The sequence below is a fragment of the Theropithecus gelada genome, chromosome 4 (genome assembly GCF_003255815.1).
Source record: "Theropithecus gelada isolate Dixy chromosome 4, Tgel_1.0, whole genome shotgun sequence".
Classification (NCBI taxonomy): domain Eukaryota; kingdom Metazoa; phylum Chordata; class Mammalia; order Primates; family Cercopithecidae; genus Theropithecus; species Theropithecus gelada.
The window spans coordinates 114312229-114330049 of record NC_037671.1 but is presented as its reverse complement, the minus strand read 5'-3'; the positions used below and the strand labels follow the sequence as shown (position 1 = coordinate 114330049).

Sequence of the window (17821 nt, the reverse complement as noted above, 5' to 3'; positions counted from 1 at the left end):
ATATGTTAAACAGAAGACAGTAACATTGGGTTGGCTGTGTCAATTCCTCACTTTTTCTTTCTTAGACATGAGCTTCCTAGGAAGCAGAACGCTTGGTGGTCAGACAGTTGCAGAGATTCCTTGCATGATTGCAATCTGGAAAGCAGATACTATTCTTGAGTGAAGAGCTAGCCCTTTGGAGAAGCTGGGTTTTCCATATATGAAGGTTGTTAGAATGCGTAAGAGTTCAGCTTCTGGAATGAAAGGCGACCTTGGTTCAAAACCCACTTGCTACCTGCTTGCTGTCTGGCTTGGATCAGGCTTTTAAACTTTGATTATAATTTTGCATCTGTATAATAGGATTAATATAATTCCTCCCTCATAAAGTTGCTAGGGGGTTAAATGAAACAATCAATGTATAACACACTTCCTGGCATGTGATGTTCAGTACCTAGAAGACTCGGTTTCCTTGGTAGAGAGAATGTTTGGCCAGACAAGCCTATGGAATTACCCCCGGATAGGAAGTGAGCACAAGTGTGAAACGAACAAGCCAGAGCAGGAACAGCTCTTACAAGTGCCTACTCAGGCCTGGGCAGTTGCTGGTTTATATAACAGTGCTTTGAAAATTCATGTGCAGATTCTTACTATTTTCCCAAATGTTACAGCTCAAAACTATGTTCTCTGTACCTCAACACTGAAAGGATAATATAGGCTTTCACTGATAAAACTAAAATAGCATAGGTTTTCCTTTGGCCAAATATGTATAGAAACTTGTGATTTCACATCAGATTTAAAGCTGTATTTAACACTCTGTGAAAACATATTGATGCTTAGAAGTAGAAAGGAATTCAGATTTTGACATCTTATTTGTCAGCTTAAACTATTTATACTTCCTGGATGCTTCAAAATGTGATAAATCATCGTTAATTTTATGTAAATATTTGATGAGTGCCTTTAATAAGGAGACTGTAAAGGTAGCCAAGCTTTACATATGTTAGCTAAATTTATGGGGCAATCGGGTATAAAAAATAGGACTTTGAAAATAAAATATTATTTTGTTGGACTCCTCCAATGAGGCTTGTTGACAGGATTAGCTAAAATTGGCTCTTATTTGATGTGTGAGTGCTTAAACATTGGAGAGCTCATTTTTCTTTTAGAATTCATTTTCATTTCTGAGCCTTAAAATATGAACAGTTAGCTAAATGCTATTATATGTTGATAAGAAATGCTAAGTGTTTATTCCTTAATGAGACAACACGTTTTCCCAGTTTACATAACTTGACTTTTAATCTAACCTTATGAAAGTCTCCTTGACTTTAATTTTTTTTTTCAGAGTACTGTGTATCTCTTTAGGGAATGCACTTATTTAAAAAATTATAAAGCAAGAATAGATGTGTTGTGTTTTGAAGTTTTCTAGTCACAAATTAAATCCCTAGATGTGTTGTAAGTTTGTGGAGCGCTTTGAAATGCATCAATTCAAGATGGAAATAGTGGGAAAGGACCATTCAAGTATGATTTCTGACTCCATAAAGTTAGGAAGTTATGATAAAGGAAAAATAACTACACCACATACTTATGGCATAGAATTGCCTTATTGGGACAATGGATCTTCAAATTTGTAGGCTATGATGGAAGCAAATATTTTTAGTATCTTATTGAATTGTGAAGCCAGGAGAGGAGTACTCTGAACTTCAGCTTCTCATAAAATGAGTCAGTTACAGGACAGTTTATGTAGTTTATATGTAAGAAACCCTTTGATCAAGATATGCTTTTTCTTCAGTCTTGTTAACAATTCATTTATAAGGATTTTTATTTCTAGGAAAATAATACCATAGACCTACTTTATTTAAAGCTAAAGCGTTTGCTGGTGATGATGGTGAATGGGGAGATGATTCCAGGGAACTGCTAATCTTGTAGAGTTTAGTAAAATCTTGGAATAGAAATTTTAAAAAGTTAAAACACACTATGAAAACAAATCATTATTAGTAAAATGAACCATATTAAAATATCTACATAACCAACATATTATAGTGGGGGAAATAGCATTTTAATTCAGAAAAACATTTCTATATAGAACAAGCTTTGGAATAATTAGAATATATTGATTTTTCTTTGGGGCAATCATGAAATACACTCATATTAGGAAAGCGGCAAGGCCTCAAAATGGAAAGAGTAGGATAATTCATGGGCAATGCATGGCTTCATGGATCCCTTCCTGGCCCTCTTCATCTATGAATATCTGTTTGATGTTCATGTCTGCCGCCCCCCCTCTGCCCCCCAGTGCTGAAGAGCAGACTGCCCCTGCTTAGAACCAAGCCTTGTTCTTGTGGATTTGAGTTTTGGGGTCCTGAGGTAGAATGGCCATCATATTGTTCAGGGTCCTCACTTTCCCACTCATTACTTCCTTTACAGAACCCCAATCATTCCTCTCAGGAGGCCCGTGCTCCACAGATGAAGTTGGGGGTAAGGGGAGCTTTAGCATCTCAGTTTTGTTCAGATATTGGATACTTGTTGAGCTCCGCTATGTGTGTGAGAATGCACTGGGGTCAGGATCAATAGCAATAAACGAGACAGATATGGTCCGTCCCTTGCCATGCCTAGACTGACCTGGGCATTGAGACAAGCAGTTAAAACCCAACATAGTAAGTCCTATGATAAGACTCAAACTAAGCATGGCTGGAAGGGCAGATAAGATTGCACAGAGGAATTGATATCTTGACCGGCACATTTAGAAGATGAGTAGGAGTCAGCTGGCCTAAGAGGAGAAAAAGTGTGTTTCCACAAGGAAGAAGAGCATGTGCAAAGTCCTGGGGGTGAGAAGCATGGCATGTGTCAACAGAAAGACAGGGCTGGAACTTGGATGGGAGTTAGAGTGGGGGAGAGAAGGCAAGGAAAAACATTAAGAGCTTTGCAAACTGTGTGAAGGCATTGCATTTAGATTTCATTTTTAGAGCTTGGAGGAGCCTCAGGACATTGAGGCAGGATAGTGGCCAGATGGCATATGATTTTAGGAAAATCGCTGTGGCCACACTGTGGGGAAGGATTGGTGGGGGAAGGCTGGAGGCAGAGGGTCCCACAGTGGGCTGTGGTAACCATCAGGGCTGGAGAAGGTAGGGACTATGGTGGTGCCCGAGGCAAAATTGGTTTTGCTTTGAAAAATCACCAGAAAATATTTGTTTTGATCTGTGTGCCTGTGGTGGGAGGTGGGGAGGGAGGGTCAAGTGAGGAAGAAGGTCGAATCTAGAATAATGCCCATGTTTCAGGCTTCACGTGCAGACATTTCTTGGTTCAGCTGGGAAGTGAGTAGGAACACACTGGCGAGGAAAGAAGAGAGTCATCCGTTCTGTCTGGGGCACATCCATCTTGACGAGTGTGAGAGAGTCAAGTCTTGATGGACGGGGGCAGGTGGACATTCAGAAGCTCAGGAAAGAGATTTGGTCTGAAGTGACCGCCAGAAAATACTGAGGGAACAGTGGTGAAAAAAGAGAGACCTGCAATATTATATTGGCTTTCTCTCAGGCAACTGCTTGGCCTGTCTTCATATTCCTTTTGAATCTCTGCATATGTATGGGCCATTATTTATTTTCATAACTAACAAATATAGACTTTCTGTGTAATGACAACAAAGCTAAACCAGCTGCTACCAAAGGAGGGAAAATAAGAAGAGAAGGAAAAAGAAAAAGAAAAAGGGAAGCTTGGGGAAAAGCTGAATGCGGGTCCTTCTGTTGCTGCACGGGCTGGGGTGGGCCTGGTGATTCCTACTGAGAGGCATTTTCTCTCCTTGTTCCTGTCTTTCTGGTTCCATCTCATTCACCACCTGTCACCTCCACTTCCTACCAGTCAAACCTTAGATTCCTTCAGAGGCCTTTTATTTTTATCTTTTGGCGGGCAAGAAAATAGTGCTGATTATTTTTCCAAACCTTCACCTGAACATCATGGCTTTGGGCCTTTGGGCTTGGTTCATCTGGGCCTGCACAGAAGGACTTTGGGGCCAATCTGCTCACGTACATCAAGTCCTGTGTTTTCAGTTAAAAAAAAAACACACTGCTATGTTTCACTAAGACAATTGGTGTGAGTTGTTTTTGAGAAAATCAACTCTACTTCAGTAAGATTTTCTCATGCATTATCTTGAGAAGACCAGATAATAAAATTTAAAAAGAATTTCTTCTTAATGCAACTTAAATCAATTGCTTTAATAACACATATTGACCATGTTACACTTGTTAAAGACAAGAAAAAAAACTACTTTGTTGTTTTTCTTCTTCTGACATGAGCTGAAGACTTAGAAATAGTTGTTAATGGTGTTTGTTTAAGAAGAATTTGTTTTAATTGCATATATCAAATATGTATTTATTAAAATTTTCTTTTTGCCAGTTTATCAATTCTAGCTTTGTCACAAAAGGTTTGCAGTATGAACATGATTCTGTTGTATGTCTATTTCCATTTTTGTTAAGAGATGAATTCAATTGTAAAAATCTAGTATATTTTATGCATTAAACATGTTAGTTCAGGAATTTCACCTGGTTCTACAAAGAAACCTATCTACAGTGAATGGCCAATCCAAACATGAGACTCAGCCAACTGGCCTCTGACCCAATTCAGTTCTCCTATCTTCTTCTGGCTTACAAAGTAACTGACTCTGGGGAGACAGTGAGTCAAAGTAATATTTGGTTTGAATGGTTATTGACTATTTTCCTCTGAAACTTAATGTATACTAATTTATTTTTTATTTTATTCTTTTTTTTTTTTTTTGAGAGATAGGGTCTCGCTCTGTTGTCTGTGCTGGAGTGTAGTGGTGCAATCACAGCTCACTGCAGCCTTGACCTCCTGGGCTCAAGCGATCTCCTGTCTCAGCCTCCCGAGTAGCTAGGACTACAGGCATGTGCCATCATGCCAGGCTAATATTTAATTTAATTTTTTTTTTTTTTTTGTAGAGACAAGATATTGTTATGTTGCCCAAGCTGGTCTAAAACTCATGGTCTCAAGCTGTCCTCCCACCTCAGCTTCCTGAAGTACTGGAATTATAGGCATGAGCTGCCACACCTGGCCATATACTCATTTTTTAAAAAAACTGAAATATATCAGCATATACTGCATAAATACCACAGAGACTAAACACTGAAAGTTTCTTTAGGGTATCAGAAGAATACTCTTTTTGCTTGCAGTTAGCATCTGCACAGATAAGTTTTGTTTCTGGTTCTATTACTTCTTCAGTTTGACCCTATTAATAAGGACAATTCTAAAAATAATAACGATGTCTGGATATCTGAGTCAGTGTGTGGTCTTTTACTGAAGTTACGGTTTATAACTCTCTGACTAGTTTGCTGGTTTCTGTTATGCAATAGAAGAGTGCAAATGTTAATTTGATCTGAAGCCCGTTTATACAGTGACTTTTATAATGTATATTTAAAGATGGAAAGCCAAGTTTTATGAGAGCAGCATTTCTGGTCAAGTCCTCACTCCACCCTCTTCTAATTGGGCCTGACCCTTTAGTTGAATAAAGAACAAAGAGCTCTGTAGTTAAAACATTTCACTGCATGTTGCATCTTGCCCTTAGTAAATGGAAAAAATAGAGACTTAAGCAGAGAATCTGAATTAGAGTGTGAAATATATATTCAAATTTGGGGTGGGAGAATGAGAAACATGTTTTACCATAGTAGACATAACTTCCTTAGTCTAAATTCAGGACATTTCCCCAAGATATGTAAGAATTTACACTTATGCAAACGGACTTTATAAAAACATGCCAATATTTATTAGTTTGTGAATTTTAATATTCTGCTCCCTATAAATCAGATTTCTTTTGAGGGATAAAGGGATGGAGGTGACTTCTAAATCTTAGAGCAGAAACTTCCTGTGGGCAGCTGGATATATATACCAGGAGCTCAGAGAAGAGGGTTGGGTTGGAAGCGTACATTCTGAGTGATCTGCATTTGGTGATGATGGAAGCCATGGACATGCACTAGATTCTCTTGTGGGAGAATATGGAGTAGTAAGAGAAGAAGAAGACCTAAGACTGAGCCCTGAGCAGCTCTGGCTTAATGGTGGATGGAGGAAATTGAATCTGTAGACAAGACCTGGAGGCTGCAGCCTGAGAGGCAGAAGCAACTGGGGTGTTTGGGATTATGGAAGCCTAGGGAAAAAGCCTCTTTCAAGGGGGAAGGGGAGGTATCAACATTGTAGGCTGCTTCAGATAGGTTATGTAGGATGTGGACTGAAAAATATCTGTAAAATTTGGCAACAGGATTCATTGATAATCTTAGGGAAGTTGCTTTTTTGGGGCAACTAAGGTGGAAAACAGATTGGCGTGGGTTGAGCCCTGCAAGAGAGGTGAAGAAAAGGAGATTTCACGTGCAGACATTTCTGAGTTCAGCTAGGAACGAGGGACAAAATAGAAGATGGAAGTTAGAGAGCATGTGGAGCAAGGGTGACTGTTTTACAGGACAGTCTTGCATGTGATCAAAGCCAATGAGTAAGGAGCATTTGAGGGAGAGAGAGTCAATCAACAAGAGAGAAAACAAAGAAGGTTAATCATAAAATAACAGTAACAACAACGAACATCTTTTGAGTGTTTTCCATATCCAGAGAATGATGGTAAACTCCTGACCTGCATTCTCACGTTCAATTCTTAGAATCTTTGGATGTGGTGGATTCCATGATTGTCTCTAGGTTAGTGAGGAGGAAAGAGAGACTTAGAAACGTAAGGTAGCTTGCTCAGAGTTCTCCAGGCAGTCAGTGATGGACTAACTTACGAACCGAAGGACTGAACTTTGTCACCACGCAGCCCACCAAGCCGGCTTGAATTTAGGTATTCTGTGCTGCATGTGACTACCGACTTAATTAAATTATATTTTAAGAAGGGCTACTTTGAAACTCGCTCTCTGAAAATTCTATTTCTAATATCTCTACCCTGACAACGATTTTGGTAAGCAGCCTTGATCAAACCAAACCAAACCAAACCAAATCCAAAAAACCTTATCTGCTGAGAAAATATAACCATATAAAATATGGTGCTACAAAACACAGACTGTGTGAACTAAAGGTGACTTGCCCAAAGGACTCCTGAAGCAATTGGCTGCTGTAGAAATTAAGTCCACGAGAGGATTTTTTTTTTTTTTTTGAGACGGGAGTCTCACTCTGTTGCCTAGGCTGGAGTGTAGTGGCGCAATCTTGGCTCACTGCAACCTCCGCCTCCTGAGTTCAAGCGATTCTCCTGCCCCAGCTTCCTGAGTAGCTGGGATTATAGGCGCGCACCACCACACCCGGATAATTTTCGTATTTTTAGTAGAGACGGGAGTTTCACCATGTTGGTCAGGCTGGTCTCGAACTCCTAACCTCGTGATCCACCCACCTCGGCCTCCCAAAGTGCTGGGATTACAGGCTTGAGCCAGCGTGCCTGGCCCATGAGAGGTTTTGTTTGCACTTCAAGAAGGACAGAAAAAGGCAGGCAGGCTGAGGAGCCCCATAGTAAGGCTGAGGAATTGATAGGGAAACAGCCTCCCAAAGGTTTCCCTGTGGATTCTGACTGGCTAAGTTTCCTGAAATAATATTAATTCTGTCCTCTTGCTTTTAACAGGACATAACGACTATATGTGTCCAGCCACCAACCAGTGCACCATTGATAAGAACAGGAGGAAGAGCTGCCAGGCCTGCCGGCTCCGCAAATGCTACGAAGTGGGAATGATGAAAGGTGGTAGGTACATCTCTCCCAGGGGCCCTTGGGGACGGCTCTGGCCACTGCCCAGTGCTGGCTCTTCCCATTCGAATACAACCATGAGAATTTTGTGTTTTTTTTCTTTTAATTTTTTTTTTTCTGTTCTTATTTTTCTTTGCAACAAAAGTATTTTCATAACGCATTTGATTTTAAAAAGGTGGAAGTGTCTGGAACTGGAAATTCTCACATGGCATTTTGTGGTTTGGATTTTCAATGTAAATAATTATATTTTAAATCAAAGGTGTGTGGGAAGCGGTGATGGAAGGAAATGAAGAGTGCTTAGTGAATTATTCCAGAAATATTTTTCAGTTACTGTTTATATTGCAAATGCTAGAAAATGATATCTGAGGATAAACGTTCCCCAAATTGAGACTTGTAAATGTGAAAGCTAACTAGCTAATTTATAGCCTTCTAGTCTCTTATCATCCCTTAAGGAATGTGAATTTCAATCAAAAGGCAGTTTTCTCCTTCAGAACCTGAGTCAACCAGCCATTTTCTTAACCTCAGTGTCTAGCATGGTGCTGGCATAGTTGATTACTGAGCACTACACTAACGAGTACCAAAGCACGCAGGGTTTGTGACTATGGGCTTGTGTCTTTGTGGCTGTGTGTGTGTGTGTGTGTGTGTGTGTGGTTTTCTGTCTTCTCATGTATCCCGTCCTCCAGTTTTCTCATACAGGAATCTGGAAACTGAATCCCAGTTCTGGGAATATTAGGAGCCCCATAAATGTGGTTGCCTGATCGACCTCATTGTATTCTTGGGAGTCTCATCTTGAGGAATATTGCTTCTAGTCTTCGATAGCCTTCAGTGTAGTGGAAGAGAACACGTAGAAAATGTGTAATTAAAATAAAGTCACAAGGCTGAGTTGGGCAAATCACCTGAGGTCAGGAGTTAGAGACCAGCCTGGCCAACATGGCGAAACCCCATTTCTATTGAAAATACAAAAATTAGCTGGGTATGGTGACGAGCGCCAGTAGGCTCAGCTACTCAGGAGGCAGAGGCAGGAGAATCGCTTGAACCTGGGAGATGGAGGTTGCAGTGAACCAAGATGGTGCCACTGCACTCCAGCCTGGATGATAGGGTGAGACTCTGTCTCAATAAATAAATAAATAAATAAATAAATAAATAAATAAATAAAGCAAGCCATGGATTCATTTAGTGTTTCAGAAGGATACTGAGGGGAGGGAAGGGCTGATGATGGTGCTACCTGCTGATTATAATAGGGAAAAGCCCATTTCTTTTCTGAAGGAGGTGAAGCTTGGGGTGATTTAAGGAGAACAAAATTTCAATGAAAAGGAATAGTGATTTTGCAAGTAGTGGGCAGCTAACCTTTAAATCATTCTTACTTGGACGCAGGAGGAAGGAGAGGAAAGACCAAGAATGGGGATTATGATGAAGGCAAACTTGATGGTTAACAAGCTTACAGTGACAGGTTTCTTAGTCCCGGGCTCATAAACAAGCCGGACAGGCTGAGGTTTGGAATGCAGCATTTGGAATAAATTCTCCTGGTGAAGAGATGCGATGTTGAATTTGCAGATTCTGTGAGCTGTGACTGACTATACATCTTGAACATCTGAAAAAGCAGCTTTAATTCAAAGGCTAATTAATTCCAAGAATTTAACAGGTACATTCAGAAAATGACACTTGAGTCATAAATGGATTAAATATTTAAGGAATTCATCTTTCTTTGTACTGTTGGAGAATTAGTCAGGCTTAATTAAACTCACAAAATGCTTCTTAAGGTAACTTGATAAGTGACAGGAATATAACAGCTGCATAAGAAAAGCTTAATTTGAAACAGTGTAGTCAAAGTTTAATATTCTTCTTTGGCGATTATAGGTAGGTTAAGCACAGGCTCTTACATACATTCTCCTGGAAAGCTGAAATAATCAAGTTGTGGATATGTCCAAAACAATTTTTAAAATGTGAGGGTACCCACGCATTGACCCCACTTCATAAAACCAATTCTGTTTTTATTGTAATTAATATGCAGATATGGTTTGGCTGCATGAATATAAATTATGCCTTCTCATTTTTAATCTAACAAAAATTCGAATATGCAAAGACATAATAAAAGTCTCCCCACTGTTTTCACCTAGAAATCTAGATAATTTGACTGCACACGACAGACTGTGGATAGATCCATACACACTCGCACATGTATATTGATGACTGTAAATATATATATCCGTATTAGTTTTCTAGGGCTGCCATAATGAAATACCACAGGCTGGGTGGCTTAAACAACGGAAATTAATTTTCTCCCAATTCTGGAAGCTGGACATACAAAATCAAAGTGCTGGAATATTTGGTTTCTAGTGAGCCCCCTCTTTTTTTTTCTTTTTTTTTTTTTTTGAGGGACGGAGTCTTGCTCTGTTGGCCAGAATGGAGTGCAGTGGTGCAATCTCGGCTCACTGAAACCTCCGCTTCCCAGGTTCAGGCAATTCTCCTGCCTCAGCTTCCCAAGTAGCTGGGACTACAGGTGCATGCCACCATACCCAACTAATTTTTGTATTTTTTTGTAGAGATGGAGTTTCACTATATGTTGGCCAGGCTGGTCTTGAACTCCTGACCTCTGGTGATCCGCCCGCCTTGGCCTCCCAAAGTGCTGGGATTACAGGCGTGAGCCACCAGGCCTGGCTTGTGAGGCCTCTCTTCTAGGTTTGTGGCTAGCTGTCTTCTCCCTGTGTCCTTACATGGCCTTTCCTCTGTGTCCAAGCACTCTTGGCATCTCTTCCTCTTCTCATACGCCCTGTTGGATTAGGGGTCCACCCTTATGACCTCATTTAACCTTAGTTACCTCCAAAAAGGCCCTATTTCCAAATATAGTCATACCAGGGGCTAGGGCTTCAACATACAAGTTTTGTGGGGACACAGTTCATAACAGGCTGCCCTCCCAAAATACCATAGACTGGGTGGCTTAAGTAGCAGAAGTCAATTGCCTCACAGCTTTGGAGGCTGAAGTCTGAGACCAAGGTGCTGGCAGGTTTGGGTTTTTCCTGAGGCCTCTCTCCTTGGCTTGCAGATGGCTGCCTTCTCTCTGTGTCCCCCCACGGCCTTTTCTCCGTGCATCCACAGCTTCTTCCTCTTCTTAGAAAGACACCAGTCATATCGGATTAGGACCCCACACACAAGACCTCATTGAATCTTAATTACCTCACTTAAGGTACAATATCCAAATACAGTCACATTCTGAGGCCCGGGGGGTAAGGTTTCAACATATGTGGCAATATCCCATAGGGATTACTCAGCGATTGTTCAGTATTTCTCTACCTGTAATGAAAACATGTATCTTTCTGGCAGTTTTTATATGTACATTAGTTTTAAGTGAAGCTTTAAATTCATAAAATTATAGCCCGTGAGAACATCTTATTTTAATGATATGTATAAAGTGCTTGCCACAAAGCAATATAATTTATTGTATTTTCTACTACATGGAATACCTCACATGGCCACAGGATACCTTCTATAACAACAACTTGAAAAATCCCATTGAATAAAGACTTAATTTACAACTGGAAGTACAATGATAACTAACTATAAAATGTGCAGTCACATGGCAAAGACCAGCTGTGATGGAATAAATCTTTACAACATGTTTTCAACCATTAGGGTTCACAACAATCCACTTTAACTGGGCTGGTTACCAATTAGGATACTGAAACTCTAACTATGAAACAAAAAGTTTAGTTTCAGTTAAAAGAGAACCACAGACCTACTCCCTACTTTTATAGCAAGGCTGAAAACATTTACTGAAAATCTATCGTAAAGATTCAAAAGAGTGCATGATTTATCTCCATGAAGTAACAATTTTAATCTGTTACAATACTTATTGCCTCTGAAAATCCCAGCATCATTATTAGATTTGGTTCGAATCTTGGTAGTTCTATAAGATGCAGGATTTGAATTGCACTTTCGGGAATGTGCTTTTCTATCCTAGTACGTGTGCTGGTTTCTCTGCATTGCTTTTTCCTCTTCATTTGTCTCCTTCCCCTTGAACTTTAGATTGTAGATTACATGTCTCTTCTTCAGGAAGGCCTACACAGTTCCCTGACAGTTCCTGAGGCTCGAGGTTCAAAATGAAGATGCTGGAAAATTCATGTTCTAGCTTTAATGGCAAACAGCTCTTCTCTTAGCTCTCATCACCATTATTATTAGTCGTTCAATGTCTGTCTTTATATACGGTCCATAAACTCCATGATGGCAGGGGGGTCTCTGTGTCTCGTTTACTGATCTCACATGAAATCAGTCATAAGGTAGATGTTCAAGAAGTATCTTTTTTTTGCACTAATTAACAAATTGATTAAATTCATTTAAATAGTTATTTGTGTAGGGCTTCTTATATGCAAACCCTTGGGAATAAAGCAAATATGAATAAGATTCTAGTCCCTTCCCTCAATGTCCTCACAGTATAAAGAGAACATTTGCGTGGGAAGTGGCAAATAAAAATCTCAACAGCAAGTGGAGACAGGGTTGCAAGATGGCTCAAATATTGAATGATCAGAATAGGAGTCTAGAGCTTTACCCAGCCACTCCCAGGTTTAGTCCAACTCAGAATATTACTCAGACATCTGACATCCAAGACATATACTATTACTCAAGAATTTGGCCTTCTTGCTGAGTTTGGTAGAAAGAGGAACTCTTCCCAAGATAAATCTGTTCAAATGCTGGCTCCTTCTCAAACTTGCTGAGCAACCTTGTTAAAGTTACTTTTATGAGCTTCACTGATTTCGAATATGAAATGGAGAGAAATAAATTCTACTGTCCAAGCATGGTGGCTCACGCCTGTAATCCCAGCACTTTGGGAGGCCAAGGTGGGTGGATCACCTGAGGTCAGGAGTTCAAGACCAGCCTGGCCAACAAAGTGAAATCTCGTCTCTACAAAATTAGCCAGATGTGATGGCAGGCACCTATAATCCCAGCTACTCAGGAGGATGAGGTTCAAGAATCCCACTTGAACCCGGGAGGCAGAGGTTGCAGTGAGCCAAGATTGCACCGCTGCACTCCAGCCTGGGCAACAAAGCGAATAGTAATAAATAAATAAATAAATAAATAAATAAATAAATAAATAAATTTTACTTAATGAGTTTGTCGTGAAGATGACAAATCGTAACATGGGAAAATATAAATCTAAAGAGCCACACAAGGGTTAGTTATCACATATCTTTTTTTTGTCTTAAAATAATTACTATCTTAGTTAAAAATTTCATCATATACGAGCTCTGCTGGGTTTTTTTTCAGCTGAAAGAAAGAGAATGGCAATCTCATCACTTCCACAAGATAAAAGTTTCTAATTTCTTTGTGGAGAATAAAAACTTGGCTTAAACACCTAAGCTTTTTTTTGTTTTCTGATCTCATATGCTGAATATAGCTGAATGGAGAATGCGATGTGTTATTTATCTTTTTATGATGCCAGAGATTTACGCAAATTTGTGAAAGGTTTTTTCTTACCATAGACTCAGAGGTGTGTTTGAGGCAAGGTTTTCATTGTGCAGTGAGGAAATTGGGACATGGAAATTAATTGATGTGCAGGACTCTTGCACTGACCATTCTGGTTATGTTTCCTTATAACACGTTAAGAAGAAATTTGAGATAAAGTAGTAATTGTCAACTAGTCTTTATTTATTTTAATAACAAATGTTTCAGTGTAATTTTTAGAAATATTCCAAAATAACAAATAAATCCAAAAATTAATGGGATAATTTTAAAGTGAGAAAATAACATACTACTAATATAGATAGGGAAATATACATGTGTCCAGAATGATTCAGAAGCCCAATGAAACACCGGAAAATAAAATATTTTCTTGTTGCTTGGATTTAATATTTATCACCATGAGTTATTGTCATTTGCTTTATTGATGGATAAACTTCCAGCCTGGTGACTGTGATTGGAATCCTCTTTAGTCCTACATTGGCTATCCTTCATCAAAAGTAAACAACTGGCTGGCTGCGGTGGCTCACACCTGTAATCCCAGCATTTTGGGAGGCCGAGGCGAGTGGATCACCTGAGGTCAGGAGTTTGAGACCAGCCTGAACAACATGGCAGAACCTTGTCTCTACTAAGAATAAAAAATTAGTTGGGTGTAGCGGCGCCCACCTGTAATCCCAGCTATTTGGGAGCCTGAGGCAGGAGAACTGCTTGAACCCAGGAGATAGAGGTTGCCACTGCATTCCAGCTTGGGTGACAGAGCGAGACTCCATCTCAAAAAAAATAAAAATAAAAGAGTATACAACCAATTATTAATGTATATGATGATAGAATCAAATTAATAAGTTAAAAATGTAGATGTGAATTACTGTCTTCGGATTGCCCAATAATTGTGGAAGATTTGTAGCTGCATGTGAATCCAGGTTTCCTCAAAAGGTAGGTTGGGGTGCTCATATTTAGGATTGAATTTAAGAAAAATGTTAAAGAAAAGCTAACTGCTCTTTACCAAAGAGAGACTGGTTGTTTTAAGCAGCAATCTATATATTTATGATATTGAAAATATTATTTTATTAATTCATATCATAGATATTTATTCAAAAGTCCCCATATTGTAATTTTTATTTGCAAACAAAGAAATATACCGAATCAAGTAAGTGAATCACATGTGGACCTTAAAGACTAATGAATCCAGTGTTTCACAATATTTTAAAGCAATCAAGCTCTTATTTCCACAAGCAGAAGCAGATAGTCATCTATGAAACAGATAAAAGTTGATTTGGCATACCCTCTCTTTATTCAGTATGATGTTCATGAGAAACCTTCTTAGAACCCTAGGGCTCCAAGGAACACAGTTGGCAAGCCACTGATCTAATCTAACTCCTTCATCCTCTAGGTAAGAAAATCAAGGTCCTCTGTTACCTATTAGGGATGAAGGCAGGTCAGCCTCTGTGACTGTCAGTTCAGCTGGAGGAAGCATGAGTGTAGGCAGCACAATGATCCCTGTAATGACCATGTTCTTCTTATGTTTTTTTTTTTTCTAGTAGTTTTTACAGTTTCAGGTCTAACATTTAAGTCTTTCATCCAGGTTGAGTTGATTTTTGTATATGGAATGAGGTAAGTGTCTAATTTCATTCTTCGGTGTGCAGATATCCAGTTTCTCTAGAAACATGTATCAAAGAGAGTATCCTTTTTCCATTGTGTGCTTTTAGCAACTTTGTCAAAAATTGATTGACTCTAAGTGAAAGAATTTATTTCTGGGTTCTCTATTCTGTTCCATTGGTCAATATATCTGTTTCTATGTCAGTGCCATGCTGTTTTAATTACTATAGCTTTGTAGTATATTTTGAGTCCGGTAGTATTGTGCCTTTACCTTTCTTCTTCTTGCTCCAGATTGCTTTGGTTATTCAGGGTTTTTTTGTGGTTCCATACAATTTTTTTGATTGTTTTTCCACTTCTGTAAAAAATGTCATTGCAATTTTGATAGGCATTGCATTGAATCTGTAGATTGATTTGGGTCATATGGACATTTTCAACAATATTAATTCTTCCAGTCTATGCATGGTATATCTTTCCATTTATTTGTGTCTTCTTCAGTTTCTTTTATTGATGTCTATAGCTTTCAGCATACAATTCTTTTACTTCCTTGGTTAAATTTATTCCCAAATATTTTGTTTTATTTTTATAGCTATTACAAATGGGAGTTCTTTTTTTGGATAATTTGTGGTTAGTGTATAGAAACACTACTGATTTCTGTATGTTGATTTTCTCTTCTGAAACTTTACTGAATTTATTAGTTCTAACAGTTTTTTGTGTGAAGTCTTTGGGGCTTTCTATATGTAAGATCATGTCATCAGCAAACAGGGGTAATTTAACTTCTTCTTTTTCAATTGGCATGCCTTTATTTTTTTTCTTGCATAATTGCTCTGGCAGGAGCTGTCAGTACTACGTTGAATAGAAGTGGTGAGAGTGAGCATCCTTGTCTTGTTATTGATCTTAGGGGAAGACTTTTCAAATTTTCACCATTGAGTATGATGTTAGCTGTAGGCTTGTCATATATGATCTTTATTGTGTTGAGGTACATTCCTTCTATATTTAATTTGTTGAGAGTTTTTGGTATGAAAGGATTTTGAATTGTGTCAAATGCGTTTTTTCCCCCTCTATTGAGATGACTATATGGTTTTCGTTCTTCATTCTGTTAATGTGTGTACCACATTTATAGATTTGCATATGTTGAACCATCGTTGCATCCCTGGGTAAATCCCACTTGATCATGGTGAATGATTCTTTTATGTGTTGTGACAATCAATTTTGCTAGTATTTTGTTGTGGATTTTTGCATCTATATTCATCAGGGATATTGGCATGAGATTTAATTTTCTTGTAATACTCTTGTCTGGCTTTAGTATCATAGTAATGCTGGCCTTGTAAAATAGGTTTGCAAGTATTTCCTCCTCTCCAATTTTTGGGAAGAGTTTGAGGATTGGTATTAGTTCCTTAAATGTTTGGCAGAGTTCAGCAATAAAGTCCTTTAGGTCCTGGGCTTTTCTTCCATGGGGGACTTTTTATTACTGATTCAGTCTTCTTTCTACTTATCGGTCTGGTCAGACTTTCTATTTCTTCATGATTCAGACTTGCTAGGTTTATGTGTCTGAGACTTTATCCATTTATTCTAGGTTATCCAAGTTGTTGGTATGTAATTCATCCTAGTACTCTTATAATTTTTTTGCATTTCTGTGCTATCAGTTGTAATGTCTCCTCTTTGATTTCAGATTCAGTTTATTTGTGTCTTCTCACTTTTTTTCTTAGTCTAGTTAAAGGTTAATCAATTTTGTTTATCTTTTTAAAAAACCAATTCATCCCAGGGATGAAGCCCACTTGATCATGGTGGATAAGCTTTTTGATGTGTTGCTGAATCCGCTTTGCCAGTATTTTATTGAGGATTTTTGCATCGATGAGAAACAAGAAATGGGGAAAGGATTCCCTATTTAATAAATGGTGCTGGGAAAATTGGCTAGCCATAAGTAGAAAGCTGAAACTGGATCCTTTCCTTACTCCTTATACGAAAATTAATTCAAGATGGATTAGAGACTAAAATGTTAGACCTAATACCATAAAAATCCTAGAGGAAAACCGAGGTAGTACCATTCAGGACATAGGCATGGGCAAAGACTTCATGTCTAAAACACCAAAAGCAATGGCAGCAAAAGCCAAAATTGACAAATGGGATCTCATTAAACTAAAGAGCTTCTGCACAGCAAAAGAAACTACCATCAGAGTGAACAGGCAACCTACAGAATGGGAGAAAAGTTTTGCAATCTACTCATCTGACAAAGGGCTAATATCCAGAATCTATAAAGAACTCAAACAAATTTACAAGAAAAAAACAAACAACCCCATCAACAAGTGGGCAAAGGATATGAACAGACATTTCTCAAAAGAAGACGTTCATACGGCCAACAGACACATGAAAAAATGCTCATCATCACTGGCCATCAGAGAAATGCAAATCAAAACCACAATGAGAAACCATCTCACACCAGTTAGAATGGCGATCATTAAAAAGTCAGGAAACAACAGGTGCTAGAGAGGATGTGGAGAAATAGGAACACTTTTACACTGTTGGTGGGATTGTAAACTAGTTCAACCATTATGGAAAACAGTATGGCGATTCCTCAAGGATCTAGAACTAGATGTACCATATGACCCAGCCATCCCATTACTGGGTATATACCCAAAGGATTATAAATCATGCTGCTATAAAGACACATGCACGTGTATGTTTATTGCGGCACTATTCACAATAGCAAAGACTTGGAATCAACCCAAATGTCCATCAGTGACAGACTGGATGAAGAAAATGTGGCACATATACACCATGGAATACTATGCAGCCATAAAAAAGGATGAGTTTGTGTCCTTTGTAGGGACATGGATGCAGCTGGAAACCATCATTCTTAGCAAACTATCACAAGAACACAAAACCAAACACCGCATGTTCTCACTCATAGGTGGGAACTGAACAATGAGATCACTTGGACTCAGGAAGGGGAACATCACACACCGGGGCCTATCATGGGGAGGGGGGAGGGGGGAGGGATGGCATTGGGAGTTATACCTGATGTAAATGACGAGTTGATGGGTGCTGACGAGTTGATGGTTGCAGCACACCAACATGGCACAAGTATACATATGTAACAAA

At 38.9% G+C, this 17821-nt stretch overlaps 1 protein-coding gene across 5 annotated transcripts in view; it reads left to right on the top strand.

Moving 5' to 3' along the window:
* The window catches only part of ESR1 (estrogen receptor 1), a 412991-nt gene that overhangs the window by 177390 nt on the left and 217780 nt on the right, over positions 1 to 17821 (top strand). For 4 of the 5 annotated variants that reach the window (XM_025384525.1, XM_025384524.1, XM_025384523.1 and 1 more), the window contains one exon: positions 7556 to 7672. In XM_025384525.1, the coding sequence (XP_025240310.1) occupies positions 7556 to 7672 (117 nt within the window). The remainder of the gene's footprint in view (positions 1 to 7555; positions 7673 to 17821) is intronic. The other variant, XM_025384527.1, reaches the window with a different exon arrangement.